The sequence below is a fragment of the Amyelois transitella genome, chromosome 24 (assembly GCF_032362555.1).
Source record: "Amyelois transitella isolate CPQ chromosome 24, ilAmyTran1.1, whole genome shotgun sequence".
Classification (NCBI taxonomy): Eukaryota; Metazoa; Arthropoda; class Insecta; order Lepidoptera; family Pyralidae; genus Amyelois; species Amyelois transitella.
Genome location: NC_083527.1, coordinates 7123855 through 7137069, shown reverse-complemented (window position 1 = coordinate 7137069; position 13215 = coordinate 7123855). Strand labels below are relative to the sequence as shown.

The 13215-nt window shown below is 37.0% G+C and overlaps 1 protein-coding gene across 1 annotated transcript; it reads right to left on the bottom strand.

The window, feature by feature from the left end:
* Positions 1–11774, bottom strand: LOC106143464 (pancreatic lipase-related protein 2). The gene is made up of 9 exons (XM_060951236.1): positions 11485–11774; positions 10802–11000; positions 10183–10279; positions 8875–9038; positions 5520–5642; positions 4404–4576; positions 3584–3653; positions 2312–2495; positions 1–1506 (listed from the first exon to the last, which is right to left on the bottom strand). The coding sequence occupies exons 1-9, from the start codon at positions 11542–11544 to the stop codon at positions 1362–1364; spliced, it is 1215 nt and encodes a 404-aa protein (XP_060807219.1). The 5' UTR covers positions 11545–11774; the 3' UTR covers positions 1–1361.
* Positions 11775–13215: the final 1441 nt, after the last annotated feature.

Sequence of the window (13215 nt, the reverse complement as noted above, 5' to 3'; positions counted from 1 at the left end):
CAGTGTAGGTACCTAATACTGATGAAGAATAAATTATAAAAATTAGACCATTTACATAAATTAGTTTATTAATTACGTCTTAAAGCTTATAGCACAAAGTTTACCTTCTGTACAGGCTTAGCAAAGTTTGAAATAAATATATTATTACACAGCATATATATAAGGAGAGCAGTTAAATGATATAATAAAAAAAAACATACAATAAACTTAATGTTAAACGCACACACAAACAGACACAATAAATTTAAAATTAATTTTTATGAACATAAATTTTTCCTATGATTTTTGTAGTACTTATCTCATAAAGTTTCAATGGACTATTTTTAATTATTTTCCACAAAACATATAAAAAAGGGGACCATTAGCTCGTATGGTCAATATTAACATAAAGGTTGCTTGAATGTAGTCTCTGCCTACCCCTCCAGGAAAGAGGCGTGATTTTATGTGTGTATGTATGTAATTCCAAAGAATTGCATTAACTTAAATATGTTGATACAATGGCGAGATGTTTCTTATTTAATTTAATTTATAAATAACTACATTTGCACACATCTACTTATAACAAACATTGTTGCATATAAGACATAGTAATAAACGTTGGTTCGTAGAGTTCAGAATAAAATAAGATTATAGAAGTGATAAGTATTGGTGAATGTCACAACTAATGGTCGTAACACCTTCTTTTATCTTCTTCTTTTATGATACTAAGTGGGTACTTTTATGTATAAATTAGTATGTCTACTAATCTATACTAATATTATAAAGCAGAAAAGTTTGTTTGTGTGTATGAACGCGCTTATCTCAGGAACTACTGGTTCGAATTGAAAAATTCTTTTTGCGTTGAATAGACCATTTATCGTGGAAAGCTTTCAACATCACGCTGCAACTATAAGGAGCGATGAAATTGGCTATAGCCATGGTCATATGCGCATATATGAACTATACAGGTTATATATAGACTACAGACCTAGTTGTATCCTCACTACTCTGGAGAGGAGTATGCCTTTGACCATGGATCCTGGTTTGGGTGAGTCAGATTAACATGTCGTTGATTGGTGGGTTATTGTATTTTATTCTAAGTTTGGATAGTTGTGAAGTTGACGTTGTTGAAGATAATTCTGCAGTGCAGTTTGTTAATCAATTTACTCAATTTTGAGATTCATATAACAATTTCACATCACATTTTCAAGTATAATATGGTATTTCTATTGTCTTATTATATTGCTATATCTATGACACGAATGTAAATTAGATTTTGTCATAATAATACCCGAGTCAAATGACTAACTTTTGAGCAAAATTTTCTTTGTCAAATCAAATATATATCTATCTATAATTCTAAGCCTAAACTTTAAAGCTTATTAAAATAGCGCTTTGGCTATATTTCTAGTGAAACTTGGATCTTCATATTTCAAGCCTTTTTCTCCGAGGCCGTATGGAGAGTCACCGCTTGTCTGCAGATAATATTTGCCTCGGACCTTAGGGTCTGATGCGAAGCCCATATAGCTGAATTAAACCAAAAATACAGGAATTAATAAACTAGAAAGAATGGAAATAAAAAATAAATAGGAAATGCCGTGTTGTTCCCGGCTCCAATACAATTAAAGAATACCACTCCAACTCTTTCCCATGGATGTCGTAAAAGGCGACTAAGGGATAGGCTTATAAACTTGGGATACTTCTTTTAGGCGATGGGCTAGCAACCTGTCACTATTTGAATCTCAATTCTATCATTAAGCCTAACAGCTGAACATGGCCTATCATACTTTTCAAGACTGCTGGCTCTGTCTTCCCCACAAGGGATACAGACGTGACCATATGTATGCATGCGTACATTATTTATTTATTGTAATAAAAACAGATATTAAAATGGCTGTAGACCTTAAGGACGTCCTGGCAAAGGGTCAGGTCAAGAGTACTCGAAACCGCCGAGCTTGCATGAAGAGAGTTATGAATGTGGATGAAGCGAAGGAAGTATGCAGAGATCGTGGCAAGTGGAAAGATGTAGTCTCTGCCTACCACTCCGGGAAAGAGGCGTGATTTTATGTATGTATGTATGATATATTTATGTATGTATGTATGTACGTACGGACGTATATATGTATGTATGTAGGTACGTACAAACACCCTTGCCTCAATTTTGTTTATGATCCTCTTATTGTCAGGTTGGCCGGAAGAGATCCCACTTAGGGATAAGCCCGCCTTTGTACTGCACTGTTTTTATTTGTAATGTACTCCTTTAGTGAACACTAAAGCATTTACTTACTTACAAACATATTTGTATGTATGCATGTTTGTATGTAGACCTTACCTAACATCCCCCCCGCACTTCCCCTCAGTGAACTCCTTCCAGCCTCCGCAGCCGACAGCTGGGAACGCCTGCTCGTTGAGGACCGACTCCGAGTACATGAGCCAGGCCCGGCTGTGGCTGCAGCTGGAAGACAGCTTGCAGTTCGGCTGCTCCGAGCCGCCGTTGGGATAGTAGTCCACGTGACCTGTTAATTAATCTATACATATAATAAAACAGTAAAAATATTTTGTCTGTACATTTAGTATTTTTGACTGAAATGGATAGATGTACTAAAAAAAAAGTGATCGTCATTTTAATGAACTCAAGGCATGAGATGCCTGCAAATAAGTTTGCGCGGAAAAATTCGAAATTTACGCAGACGACGTCGCGGGCTACAGCTAGTTTGATAAATATATATCATAATACTCTCTAGCCATAATACTCTCTATTCTTAGTTTTACTGGTGCCGTGTGGTTCCCGGCACCGGCACAAAGAAGAATAGGACCACTCCATCCCTTCCCTATGGATGTCGTAAAAGGCGACTAAGGGAGAGGCTTTTATACTTGAGATTCCTCTTTTAGCCGATGGGCTAGCAACCTGTCACTATTTGAATCTCAATTCCTCAAGTCGCCTTTAACGATATGCATGGGAAACAGATGAAGTGGTCTCATTTTTTTTATATTGGTGCCTTGTGTTTAGTCTTTGGTGCTTTAAAAACGTCAATTTACAAATATCCTACATCTAAATCGTGGACGAATACACATTGTCTACATAATCGGCCCTGTCTTACCCGCATTGTATATACATACATACATAAAATCACGCTTCTTAACCGGAGGGGTAGGCAAAGACAACCTCTTTCCACTTGCCACGATCTCTGCACACTTCCTTCGCTTCATCCACATTCATAACTCTCTTCATGCAAGCTCGGCGGTTTCGGGTACTTTTGACCTGACCCCTTACCAGGACGTCCTCATTGTATATAGACGTGATTTATATGGGTTAATTTGATTTTAATATGTTAAAATCACTTTTTCTATAAATTACGAAGCACTGTTTTAGTAAAAGACATACATACATATGATCACGTCTATATCCCTAGCGGGATAGAAAGAGCCACCAGTCTTGAAAAGACTGATAGGCCGCGCTGAACTGTTTGGCTTAGTGATAGAATTGAGATTCAAATAGTGACAGGTTGCTAGCCCATCGCCTAAAAGAGGAATCCCAAGTTTATAAGCTTATCCATTAGTCGCCTTTTACGACTTAGTAAAAAAAACTTATAAATTTACTCACCAACGGGTTCGTCGATTCCCAAAACTCCTGCGTTCGTGTGAATTACATCCACGAAGTCTGCGTCCGATGCCTGCAAAATTAGCAAATGAATGAAACGTTATTATGTTACATTATTTTATAATTATTTTATGACGTGAGAAGAAAGTCATGAATAAAAATGCAAACAGATATTAATTAGAAATAATAATTTAATTATTTTTTTTTCAATGAATTATAACAAGAAGAAAATGCTGCAGTGCAGTTTGTTACCGCTTCTTCTGCACTAACGCCTTGGAAGCGGCAGTAAACTTAGTTTTAAGTAATTTATTTGACGTCAACCAATGTTGTTAAACCATACGTTTCGACAATTATTAAGCGATATGAAGTATCCTATAGTAATGAATAAAAATTTTGAATTTGAATTTGAACAATTCGTTCTCTCGTCCACATTTATATTCCAATTCTAAGTTTGCTGTGCCGAGTGGTTCCCGGCACCAATACAAAAAAGAATAGGACCACTCCATCTCTTTCCCATGGATATCGTAAAAGGCAACTAAGGGTTAGGCTTACAAACTGAGATTCTTTTTTAGGCGATGGGCTAGCAACCTGTCACTATTTGAATCCCAATTCTATCATTAAGCCAAACAGCTGAACGTGGCCATTCAGTCTTTTCAAGACTGTTGACTCTGTCTACCCCGCAAGGGATATAGACGTGACCATATGTATGTATGTTAATAATATAATACAATCCTTTATTTTCCTCCACAATAACAATACCTTTACATGTAAAACAATAGTATGACTTCTGTTACATAATTATATTGTGGAGAAATGTATGTACCTGAAGTCTCAGCTCAGGTTCAGCTTGTGTGAAGCAGGGTCCCGCCGGGTCCAAGCCGGTGATGCGCCCCACGCGCTCCCCCGTCGCCCCCTGGAACGTCTTCCCGGCGAAGCTGGCCATGTGGGAGCCCAGGCTGTGTCCTATTATGTGGATGGATTTTGGACTGATTCCCTCTGGAATGTAAATTATATTTGTGAAGTTGACGTTGTTGAAGAAAATGCTGCAGTGCAGTTTGTTACCGCTTCTTCTGCGCTGACGCCTTGGAAGTGGCAGTGAATTTGGTTTTAAGTAATTTATTTGACGTCAACCAATGTTGTGATACCAAACGTTTTGACAATTATTAAGCGATATGGGGTATCCTATAATAATGAATAAAAATTTTGAATATTGAATTTTTTTTTAATTGATGATAAATAAGTATGATGAATCGATCTGTTTATTATTCCTCACGCTTGGCTTTTGTTCCCGTGGGAATTTGCAGAAAGTTGCGTGGTCCTATTCTTTTTTTTATTAGTGCCGGGAACCACATGGCATAAATAATTTTGAAGCCTATTTGTGGTGACATCACTAACATCATCTGTCAATCATTGCGAAGAAATAGACGCGCTCAGCCAATACCAGCCAAGAGTCTAAATCGCGATTACAAATAAATAATAATGTAATAAATATATACGGGACAAATTACACAGATCGAGTTAGCCTCGAAGTAAGTTCGAGACTTGTGTTACGAGATATTAACTCAACGATACCATATTTTATAAAGAATACATATTACATTAATCAACGATGCTATATTTTATAATGAATACTTATATAGATAAACATCCAATACCCAGGCCAATCAGGAAAAAGTTTTTTCTCATCATGGGATTCGAATTCTGGACCGCCGGTGTCACATACAAGCGTACTACCGCTGCGCCACAGAGGCCGTCGAAAGATTTCACAGATTGGACCACAAATATACAACCTCCGACTCAAAATCGTCTGTCGCGCGGTTCCCCAGTCATCACACCAGCCTGGCGGAAGATATACCTTCAATTTGACGGCTTCAATGATGCCCAAAGTAATTATTCTCTCACGAAGTCGCGGGCACAGCTAGTGTGGTAATAAACTTACTCTTAACCAGAGCGGTGAGAACAGCGCCCAACTTCTCCCCCACGAAGCGCACATAGCTGGTGGACCGAAGGTACCAGTGTTCCAGGAGGAAGCCTGCGTCCAGGGCTAGCACGTTGGTGATACCTGGAACCAATATAAATCTATATATATAAAAATGAATTGCTGTTCGTTAGTCTCGCTAAAACTCGAGAACGGCTGAACGGATTTATCTCATCTTGGTCTTGAATTATTCGTGGAGGTCTAGGGAAGGTTTAAAAGGTGAGAAAAATTCGAATAATTGCCGGGAAAATCCTCAAAACCGCATTTTTCTATTTCCCATACAAACTTTTTCTAACTAATACGTACAGTCAATTTGAACTTTATTGCTAATGTATAAAGTTCACTGTTGTCTAAGCAATGTAGGTCTAATAGATAGGAACAAAAAACTGTCATATTACAAATTTTTTTGACAGTATGATGTTTGTCGGGTCCGCTAGTATATAATATAAACTAGCTGTCCCGGCAAACGTTGTTTTGCCATATAAATAATTTCTAGTTAAAAAAAATGTTAAGGGTGGACAACCCTTAACACTTAGGGGTATGAAAAATAGATGTTAGCCGATTCTCAGACCTACTGAATATGCATGCAAACATACATACATACATATAATCACGTCTATATCCCTTGCGGGGTAGACAGAGCCAACAGTCTTGTAAAGACTGATAGGCCACGTTCAGCTATTTGGCTTTAAGATAGAATTGAGATTCAAATAGTGACAGGTTGCTAGCCCATCGCCTAAAAAAGAATCCCAAGTATGCAAACATATCGCTTAGCCGCCTTTTAGGATTCGATTTTGGATTCGAACCTGGGACCCCAGGTGTCACAGACAAACGCACTACCGCTGCGCCACAGAGGCCGTCAATACAATGACCGTTTTCCTAGACAAGACAGATTTAACAGATAACAATGGGGAAAAACCTTAACCTTCAAACTAGATTACACGTTATTACAGAAACTAATGTATGGTAAGTATAATGACTTGATTGCGCAAAAAGCCTGTTTTATTGTAAGTAAGTAAACAATCATCAAATTCAATATAAGTTGGCGTTTACAAAGTACAATATATATTTTTTCTGAACTGCATATACATATTATCACGTCTTTATCCCTTGCGGGGTAAACAGAGCCAATAGTCTTGAAAATACTGGTAGGCCAGGTTCGGCTGTTTGGCGTGATGGTAGAATTGAGATTCGATTAGTTAGACAGCCCATCGCCTAAAAGAATCACATGTTTATAAGTTTTAGTCGCCTTTTACGACATCAATGGGAAAGAGATGGAGTGGTCCTATTCTTTTTTGTATTGGTGCCGGGAACCACACGGCATTCAGTTATCAGACGATTGATACTTATATATATATATATAACTACTATCTTAACTAAGCATAACATAACATAATAAGTTAAAAATAGTAATTAAATAATTCCGTATTATTTTATAGCCGTAACACGCTGTCAAATCATCGGTTGAGCAAAATTTATGGTGCAGCCATAGAAATTGATTTCTATAGTTGTAGGCTCTGATCAACTATGAACTAGACTAGCTGCGGCCCGGGGCTTCGCTCCTGTGGGAATTACGGCGAAAAAAAAAATAAAAGAAAAAAAAATCAATTAAAAAAAAAATAACATGTAACATATGAAATGTACTCAATCTTGAGGCCAATGCCTCTACCGAGTCGGGTAAAGAAAAGAATAGGACCACTCCATCTCTTTCCCATTGCTGTCGTAAAAGGCGACTAGGGTATAGTCATATATAATTAGGATTCCTCTTTTAGGCGATGTGCACCTGCGCTTTGAATCTTAATTTTATCATTAAGCTAAACAGCTGAAGGCTAAGAAAGATTCTTTTGATGACTTTTGGGTTTGTCTAGCCCGCAAGGGATATGGACATGATTGTATGTTATGTTTGTTATGTAAAAAAAGCCTGAATTTTCAGTTACCAAGCGGGCATTAGCAACGGTATATTACAAATTTAATTCGATTTGAAACAGTAGTTTAAGAATTGTAACTTATCAAACTTTCATAATATAATTTTACCACTTACTGACTGACCGGTAAATCAAAAGTCCAAGGCACTTGCGGCAGACATACATACATACATATAATCACGTCTATATCCCTTGCGGGGTAGACAACCCAGAGCCAACAGTCTTGCAACTGATTGGCCACGTTCAGATGTTTGGCTTATGAGATTCAAATAGTGACAGAATGCTAGCCCATCGCCTAAAAGAAAAATCTCTAGTTTATAAGCCTATCTCTTAGTCGCCTTTTACGACATCCATGGGGGAAAAGTTGGAGTGGTCCTATTCTATTTTCTATTGGAGCCGGAAATCACACGGCACAAATTCTTGTAAATAAACATATTTCTACTGCTAACGTTAGACGGAAGAATTGTACATCATCATATAATATCATTTTATCAATTAAATACATGTTATAAATTATACATACATACATAAAATCACGCCTCTTTCCCGGAGGGGTAGGCAGAGACTACCTCTTTCCACTAAATTATATTTATTTTAAAAGGTACTTATTAATATTATCACCAAATATAATACGACATTTCTTTTTTCTTGTTATATTCAACACAATGCTTGCATGAAGAGAATTATGGATGTGGATGAAGAGAAGGAAGTATGCAGAGATCGTGGCAAGTGGAAAGAGGTAGTCTCTGCCTACTCCTCCGGGAAAGAGGCGTGATTTTATGTATGTATGTATGTATTCAACACAATAGCCGACATAAACCTGCCCGCCGTTCCATATTATTTTATAATCGCGATGCCCAACAGGGTTCATATTGTACCTATTTCTAAGCAGTAACTGTAATTCATGTCGTAAAAGGCGACTAAGGGATAGGCTAATAAACTTGGGATTCTTCTTTTAGGCGATGGGCTAGCAAACTGTCACTATTTGAATCTCAATTCTATCATTAAGTCAAATAGCTGAACGTGGCCATTTAGTCTTCAAGACTGTTGGCTCTGTCTACCCCGCGTGGGATATAGACGTGACCATATGTATGTGTGTAGTCTACTTTAATTTCGACACTACCGCAACGGCCTCGAGGGTCCAGTGGTTGGCGCATGTTTTTTTTAATTTTTTTTTTGTGTTGTTTGAGTATTTAATTTTAAAAAAATTGAAAATCAAAATACTACATATATATAATAAAACGGTAAAAATATTTTGTCTGTACATTTAATATTTTTTTTTTACATTTTATGTCTGTCTGTCTGTATGATCAAGATTCAACTCGAAATTTACGCGTACGAAGTCGCGGGCAACAGCTAGTATGCAATAAGGATTTTGAATTTGAATTTACCTTTTTCATGCAAAGCCTCGCTGATATTCCCGAAACTTGACTGGCCTGGGTTGTCCGTGAACCCATGTATGAAGATATACAGGATCTCATCAGGCGTGTGGGTACGTGTCTCCTCCGCTATGATCCTGGCCGCTGAGTTGATGTTGTAACTTACGTTCACATCGCTGGAATAAATGATATTACCTACATAAATATATACGGGACAAATAACACAGTGCACAGGTGCCGTGCGGTTCCCGGCACCAATACAAAAAAGAATAGGACCACTCCATCTCTTTCCCATGGATCTCGTAAAAGGCGACTAAGGGATAGGCTCACAAACTTTTGATTCTTTTTTAGGCGATAGGCTAGCAACCTGTCACTATTCGAATGTCAATTCTATCATTAAGCCAAATAGCTGAACGTGGCCATTCAGTCTTTTCCAGACTGTTGGCTCTGTCTACCCCGCAAGGGATATAGACGTGACCATATGTATGTATGTATGCAAATTACACAGATTGAGTTAGCCATGAAGTAAGTTCGAATCTTGTGTTACGAGATACTAACTCAACGATACTATATTTTATAACAAATACTTACATATAGTAACGTCTATATGCCTTGCGGGGTACACAGAGCCAACAGTCTTGAAAATACTGAAAGGCCACGTTCAGCTGTATGGCTCTGTGATAGAATTGAGATTCAAAAAGTGACAGGTTGCTAGCCCATCGCCTAAAAGAGGAATCCCAAGTTTAAAGCCTATCCCTTAGTCGCCTTTAACGACATCCATGGGTAAGAGATGGAGTGGTCCTATTCTTTTTTGTATTGGTGCCGGGAACCACACGGCACATATATTTATATTCATACATACATACATAAAATCACGCCTCTTTCCCGGAGAGATAGGCAGAGACTACCTCTTTCCACTTGCCACGATCTCTGCATACTTCCTTCGCTTCATCCACATTCATAACTCTCTTCATGCAAGCTCGGCGGTTTCGGGTACTTTTGACCTGACCCTTTGCCAGGACGTACGACGACGACCTTTTTTCTATTTGTGTCGGGATCCACACGGCATATTTATGTATATATTTAATTACTAGCGACCCGCCCCGGCTTTGCACGGGTGGACATATTTTTGTGTTTTATATTTTGAAATAAAAATAAATTTATTTCAAAACAAATTTATGCGTATGTCACTTTTGAAGATCTATTCTATATCTGTGCCAAATTTTATCAAAATCGGACCAGTAGTTTTTGAGTTTATTCCACACAAACATACAAAAATACAAATCTTTCCTCTTTATTATTAGTGTGGATAAAGATTACCGTGATCTGTATTTGAGGGTCAGGGAGTTGACATCAGGTTCCTTCTTGCCGTCGAGTTGGTCGTATTGAACTCCCAGGAGTTTCTTCACTTCTTCGCCTGGAATAAGACACGGTAAGAAAGTATTTACTACAAGTCGGGTATTAGTAATAAAAGTCAGTATTTAGTACTAGAAAGTATTTACTAGTGAGTATTTATTTGTGTGTATTTACTAGTGTGTATTTACTACTGAGTATTTACTAGTAGTTCTAGTCAGTATTTCCCTGTAGTAATAGCCAGTATTTTGCAGTATTTCTAGTGAGTATTTACTATTAATTAAGTATATATTTTTACATTACATGCAGCCGTATTATAAATTCGCTCTATTTTCTCTGCTTGTTTGAAATGTTATTTATAGAACCACTCCATCTCATTTCCCGTGGATGTCGTAAGGGGCGACTAAGGGATTTAAACTTGGGATTCTTATTTTAGGTGATGGGCTGGCAACCTGCCACTATTTGAATCTCAACTCTATCATAAAGCCACACAGCTGAACCTTGGCCTTTCAGTCTTTTATTGACTGTTGGCTCTGTTCACCCCGGAAGGGATATAGACGTGATTATATGTTATAAATTCACTTACACGGGGCGAACACCGCCTTAGCAATGGTCTTCACCACGGGCTGCTTGACTTCGGACAAGTCATGTTGTATTCCTTGATTTATCTTACTCAGCAGCTCGCTACTGTTCGTCTTCGGGATACTCCGAGGAATATCCAGGCCGCTGGCGGAGAAGACCAGGGCGAGGAACGCGAGGGTACTGGCGAAATCCATGGTCGGGTGCTGATGAAGAAGCATACATTATATTTATGTTGATCACATAATTGGCGTCAAATAAGGGTCAGGTCGAGAGTACCCGAAACCGACGAGCTTGCATGATGAGAGTTAGGCGGGTGAAAAGATGTGGTCTCTGTCTACCCCTCCGGAAAAAAGCGTGGTTTTATGTTTGTATGTATGTTTGTATCACATAATTGTTAATAGCATGCGTTACCGGCAATTAAGAATGGGATTATTCCATCGATTTACCATGGATATCGTAATATGCGACTAAGGGAATAAGCACATTAATCTAGATCTATGCGATTTTGGAAGTGAAAATAAAAACACAGTGTGTGCCAGCTATTTCTCATCCCGCGCAAATCGTAAAAGTCAATTAAGGAAACGGCTTCGCTCGAAAAAGATAGTCTCTACGCGTACTAAGTCGAGGGCAACAGCTGGTATTAATATATTGAAATCTCTTGTAAGATTTCCCTGACTTTTGACGTACCTGATGAGTTTCATTCCAAAACCTGAACACTCTCTCAATATTTCCTCTAGTGTGATTCATAATCTCGGCGTGAAAAATCTGTTTAAATATAAGAGGATGCACTACACTTTTAAAACAAAAAATATTTGAAAAAAAAAGGTTACTAATTTATAATTTTATCACTGAACAGATATTTAATCAATTATTTGTTGATTAAACAATTTTTTATTTGTTCTTTCTATTTATCACGATTGTATTGGGTATTTTTACTCAGAAGAATAAGAATGGCGCGAAATTTTCCGTAAAGATTGTCTTTGTGACATAAATTATTTGAAAATTATCATTTTTCACTAATTGCAAACACCTGTCTTGTATAAACAAGGTTGAATTTTGCCTCTTGATAATATGAACACTTGAAATGCTTATTTACATAAACTTGTAAATTTGAATGTTAAGGTTTCTGTATTAGGCAATCTTCATTCATTCGTATCCTTGGAGTATAATTGACGATCGCTCATTCTTTTTTTCTGGATTGTAGCCCGGGGCTTTGGAGAGTCTGGATTGGGTGTTTTTACACGAAACGATTCCCGTCTGATCTCCGCAACCTTTGCAGGACGACCTAACTCATATTGGATAGTGGTTACTCATTCAGTTGCCGGAATACGCAGGTTTCTGGACTTCAAAGGGATAATTCTTACAGAAAAGCAAACAATTTTATCATAATGCCGAAATATATGAAAAAAAAAAACACGCCATCAATTTTATTTTTTGTTGTTTGAACTTAAAATAACTTTAATGTTGTGTGAACTTTGTGTTATATCTATAACCTCGCACGAAAAACATTGTCTGATTTAAAAATAACCTAAATTAGCTTTATGGGGATTTTAAGTTCCCATAATTTTAATATATTAGGCTACATAGCCGGAACCATGGAAAAAACCAAGCGAAATAACATTTTTTTTTTAACTTGGAGAAGTGTTGAAGGACAAGAACCCTATTATGATGATTTATTATTTAAAAACATAAAGATCATTAGCGAAAACAGCGGTGGCTGTATTTATACTATTGTAGTATTCAGTAAATATTGTTATAATAGTTGCAAATTTGTTACAATATAAAAAGAAACCTATAATTTATTACTGAAATATTTGGAGAAAAATGTAGAATAAATTTTAATTATGTAGATAAATATTGTTATAGCATTTAATCCTACTAATATTATAAATGCGAAAGTTTGTGAGTAAGTCAGTATGGATGTTTGTTACTCTTTCACGCAAAAACTACTGAACTGATTACGATTAAATTTGGTATGTAGGTAGCTGAAGACCCAGAATAACATACAGGCTACTTTTTATCCCGGAGTTCCCGCGGGATTGATAGGGTTTCCAAGCGAAATCGCGGGCGGCCTCTAGTTGAAAATACATTTAAAAAATAAATATAAAATGCTAGCGTAAAATATTTCTTTTTTAAAGAAACGTTAAAAAATATTTAACGGTAGCGCGAAACTAGATATAAACGTCATTTTGACATAAACGATGTATCATCAAATAGTTATTTACAGTTACTTAATTTGTATTAAGTACTTATGTAATTTATTAATTACTTTCGTGTTAAACGAGTTTTCTATGGAAAAAATAAGGGAACTGTTTTGTCGCTTATGCAAATTTTATGGGACAAGAATGATGTCACCTTAAAGGTTGAATGTTTTGTTATTTTGTTTGTTATCATTTAAAAAATATATATATTAAACTA

What these genes read in the sequence shown, in the direction of transcription:
- LOC106143464 (XM_060951236.1), bottom strand. Translation starts at nt 11,544, where the DNA reads ATGAATCACACTAGAGGAAATATTGAGAGAGTGTTCAGGTTTTGGAAT. An exon ending in TAAGGCGGTGTTCGCCCCGT is followed by an intron (nt 10,280 to 10,801) that starts GTAAGTGAATTT and finishes GTCTTATTCCAG; the next exon opens with GCGAAGAAGTGAAGAAACTC. An exon ending in CGAGGCTTTGCATGAAAAAG is followed by an intron (nt 5,643 to 8,874) that starts GTAAATTCAAAT and finishes TATTGGTTCCAG; the next exon opens with GTATCACCAACGTGCTAGCC.